The sequence below is a fragment of the Astyanax mexicanus genome, chromosome 16, assembly GCF_023375975.1.
Source record: "Astyanax mexicanus isolate ESR-SI-001 chromosome 16, AstMex3_surface, whole genome shotgun sequence".
Taxonomy (NCBI): Eukaryota; Metazoa; Chordata; class Actinopteri; order Characiformes; family Acestrorhamphidae; genus Astyanax; species Astyanax mexicanus.
The window spans coordinates 42,254,251-42,270,897 of record NC_064423.1 but is presented as its reverse complement, the minus strand read 5'-3'; the positions used below and the strand labels follow the sequence as shown (position 1 = coordinate 42,270,897).

At 41.4% G+C, this 16,647-nt stretch overlaps 1 protein-coding gene across 1 annotated transcript in view; it reads right to left on the bottom strand.

Annotated features, from left to right (window-relative positions):
- The window catches only part of dok4 (docking protein 4), a 68,181-nt gene that overhangs the window by 22,282 nt on the left and 29,252 nt on the right, over positions 1 to 16,647 (bottom strand). Inside the window, exon 2 of the mRNA XM_022667376.2 lies at positions 601 to 911. Within this exon, the coding sequence (XP_022523097.2) occupies positions 601 to 666 (66 nt within the window). The 5' untranslated portion in view covers positions 667 to 911. The remainder of the gene's footprint in view (positions 1 to 600; positions 912 to 16,647) is intronic.

Sequence of the window (16,647 nt, the reverse complement as noted above, 5' to 3'; positions counted from 1 at the left end):
TTTCTTTTAATAAACTTTACTTCATTTATTTTTACTGAATCAATCCTTTCTTTTAGTAACTTTACTTCATTTATTTTTACTGAATCAATCCTTTCTTTTAGTAAACTTTACTTCATTTATTTTTACTGAATCAATCCTTTCTTAAATCAATCTTTTAGTAAAGTTTACTAAAAGAAAGGATTGACTGAAGTTCAGTTCACTTATTTACTCTGTGTAACTTAATTTAAGTCTTGAAACCGAGTTGAAGTTACTTAAATTTATCAGAAATTAAATTTACTTAAAAAAAGCGAATGCAGAAAGTTGCGAAAGTAAATTTTTTAAAGTAAATTTTACGAATCTTTTTTTCAGTGTAGTTTAAAAGCTTTAAAATTATGTTCGGTTAAAATTTGGTAGTGAAATGTTTAATTTTGTTCTTTGAGGAATATAATTTTTTTATACTGAAAATACTAAATACTAAAAAACATTTATAAACCATGATTTTGCCCAATCGCTCCAGGTGAACCCATTCATTTCTGTCTCTCTCAGGAGCGCCCACTAGTGTCTGAAGAACCAAGAACACCTTCTGAAGTGGATGTTCTCATCTCTGCTGGCTCTACTCACCCCCAGCTTCCTGCTGCGCATGCGGACGTATCCCTGCTTGACGATGTCATTGAAGTTGGAGGCCATCTCTGAGGCACCTGGGAGCTGCTGGAGCTGATGGACGCTGGCATCCAGCCTTCCTGTTCCCTCGTCCGGATCCTGATCCAACCGAACGCCCGCCTGCACCTCCCGGTTCTGCTCCGGTTCTGCTCCGGCTCTGCTCCGGTTCTGCTCCGGTTCTGCCTGGCTCAGATGTTCAGTCTCCCCTGCAGAAGATTCCCAGCCCTCAGTTGATCTGGGGTCCGGCGCCGCTCAGCGCTCCAGCATGATCTCTGCAGAGGAACGAGAGAGGAATAAAGGAGGACATTTATTATTGATGCTCTATTCCTGGAGAATGGCGGATGCCGGTGAAGGCCGGCAACATTACCATAGATTATTCATCCACTTTCCAGATACCGACCTCTCAGAGCATCTACTGAACGTCTGACCAAACCCTGAGCTTATACTGTAGATTACCCCCCAACCAACAGTCTATCTTCACTGGTTTAAACAGCAGCAGATCTTCTGAATATATCTACACTGATGGGCGTGGTGTTCTGGGAATGAGTTTTATCTTGTTTATCTTGGTAACAGAAAACACAGGAGCTCCACTGACTGAATACAACCTAGACCAGAGACTGTAAAAAAAGATGGACGCCGCGTCGCCATTCCCATTCATTTAGTGAAAATGAAGCCAAAATTCTCCGCCATGTTGGTGATCCTGAAACCCGAGTCTGCGCAGTAGAGACCAGAGGAGGGAGAAAGACTGTGGAGAGACAGCCTGCCCATTTAAATAACCCCGCCCCTGAGGGCTGCCTCGAGGTCACAGGCTGCAGAGTGGAGCTGACGGTCTGTTATTGGTCCCGCCCATAACCAGCCCTTTTACAATAACCACACCTTTTTTCAATAGAGCTGAATAACGTTTTAAAAAACGAATTCTGTGGGGATATAAAAATTTGACGATATAAGCACAGGTTACACGGTTAGCTGCTGCATTTAAATAATGGAGGTAGAATTACAGTATATTAGAAAAAAACGTGATTCAATTTTTTGTTTTGCCATTGAAACCTATGGGGATGGGTGGGGTTACACAGCTTTCTGAAACCAAACAGCAGGGGGCTTTTTTCACTTTTTAGAGACGATGCTCTGTCCAGCTATACACAGTCTATGACCTAGACCAGCATTTCTCAACCTTTTTGTATGCAAAATGTCAAGGCACCCCAGTTTACAATGTATTAAAAACATATACTCAGCATTTATTTATTAAAGGGAGCTAAACGGGATGGGGGGGTGGGTGGTTGAGAACGAGAGGTGTTGCTGGCAGAATATTTTATTTCAGGTGGGGGGGGGGGGGTAATTTACAATTAGCGGGAAACCTGCTGACTTTTCAAACGAGTGAAATACTCTGCTACACTCACTGCTGAACTACCACTGGATGAAGAAGTTAGTGGCTCCGATTCAGAGTTATCTGAACCTGCAGTCTTCTTTTTAAAAAACGGTTCATGCTAGCTCTCGCAGAAACACTGACCTAGACAGGCGCCAACAGTCAGACGTTCATCGCTATCTCGGTAACACAGGAGCTGTGCCGAGCCGAGCGTACACCCCCACTTATTACACACACATGAACACACAGCAGCACAAACCCAACTTTTACATCAACAATAAACAGAATAGTAAATAAAATAACATTGCTGTTCCCGTAAATGAGCTGCTGGAGCTCCTTCACAGCGTCAACCAGCAGCTCAGTTTCCTCTGCTGAGAAGAGTTTGTTGAACACGTCCAGGTAGCTGCACCGTTACAATAGCAATCCGCCAAAGACAGAGCTCACCTGATCTACTCTTAAAGAGAATGATGAGCTCTTAAAGTGACACACTGCTTGGTTTATTTCAATTTACGCCCAAAATTAACCACACCCATCCACTTATGATTAATTATCGGAATTAGTACACAACTTTTGCACAGCTTTTCGAGCTGCGCAAGGTGTACTTTTCCTATTGTTACGATAGCAAAGACAAGTTTATTTTCCTAAACTGTAAATGAATACTGACGTCATTCAGACTGTGAAGGAGCACACTAGGAATCATGTAGTAAAGTATATGATACCCTTGTTACTGAATTAAAAAGAAAATTCCCTATAGTAATGCTTAAATTATAGTAGAAAGTCTTTCATGGACAGTAGAGACAGTTACTCCAAGAAATGCAGGATAAAGTCTCTTTAATACTCTTGATTTTAGAAGAAACAATGAATAAGGCATTTCCAGGCATCCCATTACTTTTGTCCACACAGCTCAGTCCAGGCTCTGAGTGAATTCACTGCTGTTACTCTGGTTAAATGGACTCTTAAGAGCTTTTATGGCTATTTTAAGAGCTCGCACTAAAACACCACTAATGACATCACCAATTACATCACTAATTACATTACTAATTACATTGCTAATTACATTGCTAATTACATTGCTAATGACATTGCTAATGACATTGCTAATGACATTACTAATTACATTACTAATTACATTACTAATTACATTACCCCTCTATCACAAACCCATTCCCACAAATTTAAACTGCATTTCAGGTTCATTTGTTTAATGTTAGTATGCTAAATGTATGGATTTGCCTTGTCATTGTGTTAGAGTTATTGTGTTATATGGTTATTGTTTTATAGAGTCATTGTGTTATCTGGTTATTGTTTTATAGAGTTATTGTGTTATATAGTTATTGTGTTATAGAGTTACAGAATTACGCAGTTTTGGTGATGTAATATTGTGGTGTCATAGAGTTAGTGTTACAGTTTGAGTTACAGAATTATAGAGTTAACGTGTTATAGAGTTATAGTGTTACAGAGTTACAGTGTTACAGAATTACAGTGATACAGAGATACAGTGTTATAGAGTTACAGTGTTATAGAGTTACAGTGTTAAACAATAACAATGGTATAGAGTTATGGAGTTACAGTGTTATAGAATTACAGTGTTATAGAGTAACGTAATTATAGAGTTACAGTGTTATGGAGTTTCGTAGATATAGAATTACTGTGTTATAGGGTTACAGTGTTATGGAGTTTCGTAGATATAGAATTACTGTGTTATAGGGTTACAGTGTTATAGAGTTACAGTGTTACATTGCTACAGTGTTACAGTGCCACAGTGTTCCATTGCTACAGTGCTACAGTGTTACAGTGCTACAGTGCTACAGTGTTACATTGCTACAGTGTTACAGTGCTACAGTGTTACAGTGCTACAGAGTTAGTGTTACATTGCTAAAGTGTTACAGAGTTCTGTAGTTACAGTGCTACAGTGTTAGTGTTCTGTAGTTACAGTGCTACAGTGTTACTGTATTTAAAGAGTTAGTGTTTCTGTAGTTACAGTGCTACAATCTTACTGTAGTTATAGAGTTACAGTGCTACAGTGCTACAGTGTTACAGCGCTACAGTGTTACAGTGCTACAGTGTTACAGTGTTCTCTAGTTACAGTGCTACAGTGTTACAGAGTTCTGTAGTTACAGTGTTATACTATTACAGCACTACAGTGCTACAGTGTTACAGTAGTTATGGTGTTGTGATATTGTAGTGTTACAGTGCTACAGTGTTACAGTGTTACAGTGTTCTCTAGTTACAGTGCTACAGTGTTACAGAGTTCTGTAGTTACAGTGTTACAGTGTTATACTATTACAGCACTACAGTGCTACAGTGTTACAGTAGTTATGGTGTTGTGATATTGTAGTGTTACAGTGCTACAGTGTTACAGTAATCTGCTGTATAATTCAGATGTGGGGGGGGGGTGGGCTGAGTCTCCCGCCTCCTTTAAGAAAAGCCACTTTTTAAAACCAACAGTGCCGGAGCGATTAGCACGGCTCTGTCCGGATAATGAGCTGCTTGTTAAAGTTTAATGTCTGAGTTTCACTGCAGTCAGGAAATTCTCTCTCTCTCTCTCTCTCTCTCTCCCCGCCGAGCTCTGAGGAGAACGAGCTGCACGGAGACGAGCAGGAGAACCGTGAGACCAAAAAAACATCATGATGATGAAACTGGCACTCATCAGCTCCGACATAAAATTATATTTTGCATAGCCCTGACCTTTCATAGTGTACCTTAGTCTGTCTGTCTGTCCATCCATCTGTCTGTCTATCCATCCGTCTGGGTATCTATCTACCTGTTTGTCTGTCTTTCTTTCTATCTGTCTATCTCTATTTATCTGTCTGTCCATATCTATCTGTCTGTCTGTCTGTCTATATCTATCTGTCTGTCTGTCTGTCTATATCTATCTCTGTCTGTCTCTATCTATCTATCTGTCTATCTGTCTGTCTGTCTGTCTATATATATCTATCTGTCTGTCTGTGTATATCTATCTGTGTGTCTGTCTGTCTGTCTATATCTATCTGTCTATCTATCTATCTATCTGTCTGTCTGTCTGTCTGTCTGTCTGTCTGTCTGTATATATATCTATCTGTCTGTCTATATCTCACTGTGTCTGTCTGTCTGTCTCTCTCTATATATATCTGTCTGTCTGTCTGTCTGTCTGTCTGTCTGTCTGTCTGTCTGTCTATCTATCTATCTATCTATCTATCTATCTATCTATCTATCTATCTATCTATCTATCTATTTTTCTATGTGTCTGTCTGTCTGTCTGTCTGTCTGTCTCTGTAGTGCTGCAGTAGTGGTGTTAGTGCAGACTCTGTAGTGTAGGTGTTCAGAGGGAGATTGGCGTCTCAGGCTGTCAGGTGTCTCCGTCACTAACAGGTAAATACTGACGTCCCGCACTGCAGCGTCTCTGAACAGCTGGTTAAGACGTGGGGCAGCTCTGTGGGGGGGGTTGACGGGGTATCGACCGGGAACCAGCTCTGAACATCTGTTTCTCAGGTTAAACGGCGGATAAGTGCTGTTACCCACTCAGACCTGTCTCTCTGATCACAGACCTGCTCAGCCTCGTCTCCACACTTAAAAACACTGTTCCTGGTGTTGCTAGGTCGCACACTGGTCACATGACCTATCGCATCATCTTTTACTGCATTCCAGAAACATCCCAAACACTGAAAACAGCAATTTCCCACTTTACACACAAGAGAGTCGTCTCAGATATACAGCTCTGGTGAAAATGAAGAGAGCACTTCAGTTTCTGAATCAGTTTCTCTGATTTTGCTATTTATAGGTTTATATTTGAGTAAAATGAACATTGTTGTTTTATTCTATAAACTACAGACAACATTTCTCCCAAATTACAAATAAAAATATTCTCATTTAGAGCATTTATTTACAGAAAATGAGAAACGACTGAAATAACAAAAAAGATGCAGAACTTTCAGACCTCAAATAATACAAAGAAAACAAGTTCATATTCATAAAGTTTTAAGAGTTCAGAAATAATCAATATTTGGTATTTCTTTCAGCAGTTTTATATCTGGACAGTAGGTATAGATTCCTCCCTCAGACAAAGTCTGCTGGCTATTCCTGCCGTGTACTGTCTGAGGTTCTCAACCAGCAGACTGAAATGGTCAATGTTTCTTCAACTAATCTAGTGGGTGGAGCCAGGGTGGTTCTTTGCAGGTTTCCTTATTGTGACGTCACAATAAAGGAGGGGCATCCTACTTTTTAAGCTCATTTACAGAAAATGGATGGATGGATTTTTTTGGTGTTTATAGTATTAATAAGGGCAGAGAGACCAAAGCATGCAAAAGTGCCCTAAAATATGTTTGTTTGTAAAATAAAAGTTTATATAATTTGACTCAACTACAGTATTACAGAATGCTCCTCATTGCTTAATTCTAAGTAATAATAATAATAATAATAATAATAATAATAATAATAATAATAATAATAATAATAATAATACAAAAAAGTCAATTAAAATGAACACTAATAAAATATAATACCCCCCAAAAAATGAGTGAAAACTATGATAGAATAAAAATACAATCAAAACCAGACAGATAAAAATAAGATCTAATTGAAAGCTAGGGAAATAAAAATAATATAATAATAGGGTAATAATAAAATCAGAACCAAATAAAAAAACAGTTCTAATAATAAATAAATAATAAGAAGGATCTTATTGAAAGCTAGAAAAATAAGAACAAGATCTAATTAAAAGCTAAAAAGATGTAAAAAGGTATGTTTTTAATTTTTTCTTAAAAATAGTAACAGAGGCTGCTTGACGGATATTTATTGGTAGTGTGTTCACAGATTTTTGGTTTTCGTCTCCACTCTTTTTGAGTTTTATACGGGGGATCTGGAGAAGTTTATCAGCTGATGATCTTAAGACACAATTTGGAACATAATTAATCAGTATTTCAGAGATATATGAAGATGTTAAACCATTAATTGATATATTATAGTAGGTATCGGTATCAGCAAAAATACCCATACTCGGATTCGGTTGGCAAAACCCTGGTTTCTCTGCGTCACTAATCACAATACAATAAAATACTGAGATATATCCCAGCTCTGTGTGCATGTGTGTAAAAGCTTGTATCTCCTGTTAGTTTTGGAGTTTAGGAGTTTTTGTAACGCAGCTCCCCTCCACACACTGCTGCAGACTGTTTTATAGAAGAGCCACGCGGGGTAATGCACCACGGATTTACTCAATCACAGAGCGGCGGATGAAAAATGTGCTGTATTATTCAATGTACCCACTGTTACCATGGGAACTGCAGCGTGTGCCAAGGACCCGAGCCAAGGTTAGCTGGTACTCATCACTGCCAGAACAATAGAACCAGACTTTAGAGAACTGCGACCATGAAGAAGCTCTAAAAATGCTAAAAGTGCTAAATGCTAAAAGCTACGTTTACAATTACCATCTCACCTATTGAAGACAGTAATAACATGACAATGACAAGAATTAGTGTTGTGTCCCATGACTTTTGGCATGTTTCATGGAAGCGAAAGGATGCTACACTGAACTGTAGCATCGGATATGTGGGCGGGGTCTCCTGCATTACATTACATCACATTACATTTATAGCACTTAGCTTTTAACTTACAAGGTTATTACTATTACAGAGGTGGGACAATGTAGTTTTAGGCGTTGGCGTAAGAACCGGAAGGGATCAGATATAAGTGGATTTATGAAAGTGATTATGAAAGTGGCTGATGTGACATAGAAATATAATATAAATATGCATCTGTAACAAATATAGTTCTAAAAAGAGAATGTGAATATGTGAATACCCAATCATGAGTAAAGTGTACTTGAACGTAAGCGAGGTTGGGGAAGTGTTAGTGTAAATAATTAAGTGGTTGAATAATAATGTCCATGTGGTGTGACTGGATTAAACTCAGTCAGCAGCAGCATCCCGTCCCCGATGGGAGGAGTTAAAGAGTCTGATGGCCTTCAGGATAAATAAAGTATCTAAATTTAAAAAATATATCATAATAAGCTGAAATATTGTGATATTATTTTTTAGAGCCATATCGCCCAGCTGTAGTTGTTGGTTAAATAGACGTTTCTCTCCAGCACTGATCAGAGAGTGTGAGGAGGAGATCTGATGTTCAGTGATGGATCTGGAGCTTCTCTACTGGGAGAGAGAGGTGGAGTAAAGTGGGGAAACTGGAGGTGAACTGGTCTGAGAGCTGGAGAGGGTGATTCAAGGATTCAAGGAGATTTTATTGTCATTCGCATCACATGTGGTACATGAGGTGGAACGAAATTGTGATCTCACGATCCAGTTTTACACCCAAAGAGCTGTTATTAATAGATATATAGATAAAAAAACAATACAATAAAAGAAATAGAATATACAAAATAGATAGATAAACATCCCAAAGAATAAAAATAAATAAATAGAGAGTAGAAGGTTCAGCAACATGAAGTCCAGAGTGCAAGTGTGCTATAGCAGCATGATAATGTGAATTAGAGCAGTGGAGATAAAGTGTCTCAGTGCAAGTAAAGTGACCATGTTGGTAAACAGTAAACAGTAATTTGTCCTTGGTGTCAGTGCAGTGTGTTGTTAAGTGGAGTTTAAGAGTCTTACAGCTTCCGGAATGAAGCTGTTTCTGAGTCTTGTTGTTTTGCACTTAATGCTCCGCAGCCTCCGGCCTGAGGGGAGTGGGACAAAAAGTGCGTGTGCTGGGTGGGTGGGATCCTTCCTGATGCAGGTGGCCCTTTTCCTGCACCTGGAGATGTAAATGTCTGTGGTGCTGGGGAAGCTAACTCCAACAATCCTCTGTGCAGCCTTCACCACCCTCTGCAGAGCTTTCCTGTCTGCAGCAGAGCAGCTTCCATGCCACACATTGATGCTGGAGCACACAACGCTCTCCACCACACATCTGTAGAAGGAGGTGAGGACTGCGCTCCCGAGTCCAGCTCGTCTCAGCCTCCTGAGGAAGTAGAGCCGATGATGTGCCTTCCTGACCAGAGTGGAAGTGTTGTTGCTCCAGGTGAGGTTACTGGTCAGGTGCTGTCAGCTGTCAGCTGTCAACCACTTCCACCGCAGATCCTCCAATGTGCAGGGGGAGGTGGGCATGCTTGCCCCTTCTGAAGTCCACAATCATCTCCTTTGTCTTTTTTACATTGATGCAGAGGTTGTTTTCTCTGCACCAATCCTCCAGGTGTTCCACCTCCTGCCTGTAGCTGGACTCATCTCTGTTTGTGATGCATCCAACCACTGCCGTGTCGTCCGCAAACTTCACAATATGACAGCCTGGATTGATAGGTGAGCAGTCATATGTGAGCAGTGTGAACAGGAGGGGGCTCAGCACATAGCCCTGAGGGGAGCCAGTGCTGAGGATTATGGAGGGGGAGGAGATGTTGTGAATCCTCACAGACTGCGGCCTGTTGGTCAGGAAGTCTAGGACCCAGTTGCACAGGGAAGAGCTCAGTCCAGGTGAGGAGAGTTTGGTTATCAGTGTCTGAGGAATGATGGTGTTGAAGGCAGATGTGAAGTCCACAAAGAGCATCCGAACGTAGGAATCTTTCTGCTCCAGGTGGGTGAGGGCAGTGTGGACCACGGAGGAAATGGCATCCTCTGTGGATCTGTTCTTCCTGTATGCATACTGGTGTGGATCCACAGTGATGTTGATGGTGGCTTTGATGTGGGTCTGAACCAGTCTTTCAAAGCACTTTGTGACTATCGGAGTGAGGGCTACTGGCCAGTAGTCATTCAGACCTGTCACTGTGGAGCTCTTGGGGACCGGGATGATGGTGGCGGTCTTCAGGCAAGTGGGGACAGCTGCCTGGATGAGGGACGCGTTGAAAATGTCGGCCAGGACGTCCGAGAGCTGGTCTGCGCAGTCTTTTAGCACTTGTCCGGGGATGTTGTCCGGGCCGGCAGCTTTCCGGGGGTTAATCCTCCTCAGCGTCCTCCTTATTTCTGCTGGTGTCACGCTGAGGGGCTCCTCTCCTGGTGAGTGTGGGAGTCTGGTGCTGGGGGGTGTGTCAGGGTTCTCAAAGCGGGCGTAGAACGTGTTGAGAGCCTCAGGCAGGGATGGGTCTTTGGAGCTTTGAGCAACGTTAGACTTGTAGTCCGTGATGCACTTGATGCCCCTCCGCATGCTCTGTGGATCCTGGGAGGAAAAGTGTCCCTGGATTTTCTGAGCATATGCAGCTTTTGCCCTCTTAACTCCAGCAGTCAGCTCTCTTCTAGCCCTCCTGAGTTCATCCGAGTCTCCAGATCTGAAGGCAGCATCCCTGGCTTTCAGCAGGGAACGCACCTCTGCGTTCAGCCAGGGCTTCTGGTTCGGGTAGCAAGTCACAGTCTTGGTAGTAGTGACATCCTCCACACACTTGCTGATGTACCCGAGAACAGCAGATGTGTATTCCTCCAGATCCAGCTCCCCCTCACGCTCAGCAGCCTCCCTGAAGACCTGCCAGTCTGTGCAGCCGAAGCAGTCCTGCAGCACAGCGGCGCTGTCACTGGGCCACACCGTGATGGTTTTCTGTGTGGGTTTTGAGCGCCGCAGTGGGGGGTGGTATGCGGGGACCAGCATGATGGAGATGTGGTCCGATAGCCCGAGGTGGGGGCGGGGGAAGGCTTTGTAAGCGTCTTTCACAGAGGAGTAAACACGGTCCAGCGTGTTATTACCTCGCGTTGGAATGTTCACGTGTTGGTAAAACCTCGGCAGCGTGTTCTTCAGTTCTACGTGGTTAAAATCCCCCGCTACCACGTAGAACGCGTCCGGATGCTTGTTCTGAAGCGAGCTGATGTTGTCATAAAGCTCCTTCAGCGCGTTGTTAGCATTAGCCTCCGGTGCTATGTAAACAGCAATCACGAACACCGCCGAAAACTCACGAGGCAGATAGTGAGGACGACAGCCTCAGAGCAGTGGCTGTTTACCAACACGCAGTTTGTGCACCAACCTTTGTTTATGTAGACGCACAAGCCGCCCCCCCGGGCTTTCCCGGATAGCTGGCTGTGGCCCGCTCGGAAGAGCTGCCGGCCGGCGAGCTGGAAGGCTGAGTCCGGCATGGTCTGGTTCAGCCAGGTTTCCGTGAGACAAATCACAGCGCAGTTCCTCATCTCCTCAGAAACATTCATCCTCAGCCGCAGCAGGTCCAGCTTGTTATCCAAAGAGCGGACGTTAGAGAGGAAAAGCGACGGAATCGGGGGTCGGTAAGCATTAGCCTTTAGCCTGGCTAGCACCCCAGCGCGTTTTCCTCTCTTCTGACGCCACTCGCACCGCCTCCTCCTCTTGCCCCGGAGCGTGGAGGAGCTGCAGCTCGCCCAGCGTAGCTCGGATATTATTGTTCATAGTTGCTGTTTTACTGACCAAACTGTCCTTAATCCTCAGAAGTTCGGTTCTGCTGTAACTCACATGCGTGGGGCGCGTAAAGTTGGGTTCAGAACCGACGTAAAAACAGCTCAAAATAGGGTGTTCGCTAGGAGCGTGAGAAGCCGCTGCACTACTGCGCGCCGCCATCTTTGATGGGATGACTGTCAGCTTCAGATCGATTTAATGAGATTCTCTCTCTCTGATTCTCTCAAAGGACCAGCTGAAAATAAAAGAGCATCCCAGCTATTGATCAGGACAGGGACCGAGAACCGACCGTCAAGTGCCAAGTATTTCTTTCTTTCTTTGTGTGTTTGTGTGTGTGTGTGTACTGAGAAGAGAAAGAAACAAAGGTTTCTTCAGAACAGAGTCCAAACCAGGGTTGTGATGCTCATCGCTATCTTTCACCCCACCAACAGTCTATTTTCACTCCTATTTTCCTCCTGCCTGGTTTAAACAGCAGCAGAGCTTCTGAATATATGTACACTGATGGGCGTGGTGTTCTGGAAAGGAGGTGTGTTCAGGTACATTTCTGGAGTTTTGCTTGTTTATCTTGGTAACAGAAAAAACAGGAGCTCCACTGACTGAATACGACCTAGACAGACGCCAACAGTCAGACGTTCATCGCTATCTTGGTAACACAGGCGCCGTGCCGAGCCGAGCGTACACCCCCACTTACTACACACACATGAACACACAGCAGCACAAACCCAACTTTTACATCAACAATAAACAGAATAGTAAATAAAATAACATTGCTGTTCCCGTAAATGAGCTGCTGGAGCTCCTTCACAGCGTCAACCAGCAGCTCAGTTTCCTCTGCTGAGAAGAGTTTGTTGAACACGTCCAGGTAGCTGCACCGTTACAATAGCAATCCACCAAAGTCAGAGCTCACCTGATCTACTCTTAAAGAGAATGATGAGCAACACAGTGACAATCTGATTGGTTTATTATTTCATGTTACACCCAAAATTAAACACTCCCATGATTGATTAGTAGAATAAGTACATGACTTTTGATCGTTTCAAGCCGCACAAGGTGTACTTTTCCTGTCGTTACGATAGCAAAGACACACTGACGCCCTAAATCAAGCTGCACGGTGCACAGTTCATGACCTTTTATGTCTGATATTTTGGAAATCAAGCCTTTTTACAACTGCAGTTGACAAGTGTTCAGCACCTCTAACACTCCTTGGTGAAAAAAAGTGCTCTGGTGACCCAGTATAACACTACTTTAGTCCGGTGGAGGAGTGGACAGGGAGAAATGATAGTATCTTGGCTCTTGTTCATAAATATTTATACATGCAAACATGGAGGCAGCGAGACAGACAACGGTTAAAAACGTATTAAAATAAAGATATTTTAACACTAATAACAGTCTTTACAATGTCATATGTTACTTTACAACATATGTAATAATGCCCTGCTAAGTGCAGTTCAGCCACTGACCTAGTCTTAGTCTCTGTAAAACACCAAATCCACCGGAGATCCTATTTAAACCTATAGATACACATAGTCCAGGTCCAGAAAGTATAAATCCACTCCGGGCTGAGTTTAGTTGGCTGAGCTGCAGCAGAGCCGCCCAGGCAGTTGGAACAAACAAAACCCCGGGGTGGATTTTCACTTTTAACTATTGTAAACAGAACTGTTCTAAACATCTAAACACCTACCTATCTCAATAGTACTTGGCTGGTGGTGTTTTTCCTCCATAGACTAATTCTAATCATTTGTTTCTTAGCTCTGAATTACTGGGTAAAGTATATAAACACTGATGTGTTATTCACACAAATAACACAGGAATGAACTGCATGCTGTTCCTAGTGCTGTTAGTTATCTCCTATCTGACGAGACGGCGTCGCCGCACGGCTTCAGCTCTACTCTATCTGTGGGCGGTCCCGAGCCGAGGTGGGCGGGGCCATGAATACTAATTGACGGGTTGATGTAGACACGGTGCTTTTCCTGATCGACTCGTTTTTTCCGAATATTTTCTTTTACTAGCTGCTGCAGAGAATGAGGAAGAGGAAGAGTTTCATGTGCAGCATCATAAACAACTCAGAGAATCTCCCACATCCTCAGTTCTAATATCTCTCTCTCTCTCTTTTATTCCCCCACTTCCTGGCTGGTAAACATCCTCGTTTTTATGAGATTCCAGGGAAAATCTAACCTCTTCCTCCAGAGTCTGGGGGTTTTTATCTGACATACATTACCCACAGGAGGAGGCTGCTGTCAGGCTCCTCCTCTTCCTCCCCGAGGCTGACAGCTGGCTGGCACACGGGCGACCGGCAGCTGGCACATACCATGATAACAGGAAGGAAAAACGCCGAAACGGTGGAAAAAGAGACGCGAGAAAAGCCCTTACGAACACGGCATCAAATAAAACAGATATCAAAAAGAGAGAGAGAAAATATACTCACTCACTCAGTCCTACCATCTACTGCATCACATTTTATACTCATTTATTCATATATTACACTTTAACAAATAATTTAATTAGTTTAAAATGTTCTGCAATTTAGATTAATACTGAATGTAGTTTAGTTTAGTTTATTTATTTTTTTGAAAAACATATAAACACATAGGAACAGGTTAAAAATAGATAATAAATAATAAAGAAAGAAAGAAAAAAAACAAACACATCCTATATCTTTTTCTTAAAAAAAAAAATCAATACAAACCAGAAAGGTATAGACTGATGCTATTATTATATATATATATATTATATAATATATTATATTCTATTAAATGTGTTTATGTTACAAAGTGTAGTGACACAAAACTAAACAAAACTCATCCAAACTATGAATAAAATACACAGAACAAATTGTTGAACAAACCAAAATATGTCTTAAATTTGAGTTTTTTGTATGTCAATGTATCTCCTCTTGTTTAGATTACCAGATTTACACATCTCTGCTGGATTTTCTCAGTCGGTTATATAAAAGTAAAGTAAATAACAGAAATAAAGAACAAATGTTAATGAGAATGTGTACAAATGTTGACCTGTACAGTCAGTCATTACTGCATTTATTTTAACATGAACTAAGATTAAACTATGAACAATAAAATAATTAAAGGCACTGTTTTCTTTTTAGTGTTTTGCTGTTTTTACTTTACACAAAGCTCCTGTGATGCTGGAAAAGATGAAACCAAAACTTCACGTAACCTGTTCAGACCAATGCTGCATATAGTTCACATAAAAAAAGATAGGATAAATAAGAAAGTGGGAATATCACAAAGTAAACATCAGATTTGCTTTGTAAACTATGCCAAGCCACCATACTGTATGCTAAACTACCCTCACAATAAGCTAATTAGATGTTAGCTTCCTGGCTAGTTCATCTCTTCATTCAGAAACCTGGGTTTCCTACAGGAGATTAGAAGAATGGATAGACTAATACATATACAGCTCTAAAAAAAATAAGAAAGCACCTAAAAATGATGAGTTTCTTTGATTTTACCAAATTAAAAACCTCTGGAATAAAATCAAGAGGAAGATGGATGATCACAAACCATCAAACCACCAAACTGAACTGCTTGAATTTTTACACCAGGAGTAAAGCAGCATAAAGTTATCCAAAAGCAGTGTGTAAGACTGGTGGAGGAGAACATGATGCCAAGATGCATGAAATAAACTGTGATTAAAAACCACCAGGATTATTCCACCAAATATTGATTTCTGAACTCTTAAAACTTTATGAATATGAACTTGTTTTCTTTGCATTATTTGAGGTCTGAAAGTTCTGCATCTTTTTTGTTATTTCAGTCATTTCTCATTTTCTGTAAATAAATGCTCTAAATGAGAATATTTTTATTTGGAATTTGGGAGAAATGTTGTCTGTAGTTTATAGAATAAAACAACAATGTTCATTTTACTCAAATATAAACCTATAAATAGCAAAATCAGAGAAACTGATTCAGAAACTGAAGTGCTCTCTTCATGTTTTAGAGTTGTATATAGAGGTTATAGAGGGTAGAGGAGTGTATATCAGGGTGTATCAGGGTTTCTGCATCACAGCCCCCGGTTTTCTGTGCTCCTCGGGGGAGTGATTAGCAGAGCCGCTGTGATTCAGAGCTAATCTGGAGGGTAGCAGGTTTTATCCCAGGTTTGCTGTTTCCTGCTGAACTGGTATCAGCCTCTGGAGACGACACCGGGGGGGGGGAAATCACTCTCGCGGGAACGCTGTCTCGCTCTGCACGGCTGCTAATTGGACAGGACGACTGGCCCAGTCCAAATATTCACTATTTTATCTGTTATCTAGTCTAAATTAGTGCTGGACGATATGGTAAAATCATATATCACAATATAATTTTTTTTTATATCACGATAATGATATATATCGTGATATACCACATTTAAGTATTTTCAGTTATTCTTCGGAAAATATGACAAAATAATATCATTGCTTACTTACTTATTATATTTATTTATAAATAAATTAACAAACACGAAAATGAGGATATTCAATCTGTAATTTCAGTTTGTTTTAGTTTTTTCTTTTAATTACCGGTTTTATTCGTTTCAGTTAAGAAGAACTTTTACTTTCAGTTTTCGTTATTTCGATCGTTTTCGTTAACAATAATACTTGGTTACTTAGCTATATGGTGAGCCTGAACGCGAGCCCTGACTGACTGTGAATTTTGTGCAGATGAGCTCTCAGCACCCGATTAAAAGATCACACAGTGTCTGTCTGGCTTCAAATAGTTAGATACAGCTATTAAATGAATAAATCAACAAGACCAGTGAGAAGTTACACTACCGTTCAAAAGTTTGGGGTCACTCAAACAATTTTGTGTTTTCCATGAAAAGTCACACTTATTCACCACCATACGTTGTGAAATGAATAGAAAATAGAGTCAAGACATTGACAAGGTTAGAAATAATGATTTGTATTTGAAATAACATTGTTTTTACATCAAACTTTGCTTTCATCAAAGAATCCTCCATTTGCAGCAATTACAGCATTGCACACCTTTGGCATTCTAGCTGTTAATTTGTTGAGGTAAGCTGGAGAAATTGCTCCCCACGCTTCTAGAAGCAGCTCCCACAAGTTGGATTGGTTGGATGGGCACTTCTGGCGTACCATACGGTCAGGCTGCTCCCACAACAGCTCAATGGGGTTCAGATCTGGTGACTGCGCTGGCCACTCCATTACCAATAGAATACCAGCTGCCTGCTTCTGCTGTAAATAGTTCTTGCACAATTTGGAGGTGTGTTTAGGGTCATTGTCCTGTTGTAGGACGAAATTGGCTCCGATCAGGCGCTGTCCACTGGGTATGGCATGGCGTTGCAAAATGGAGTGATAGCCTTCCTTATTCAGAATCCCTTTTACCCTG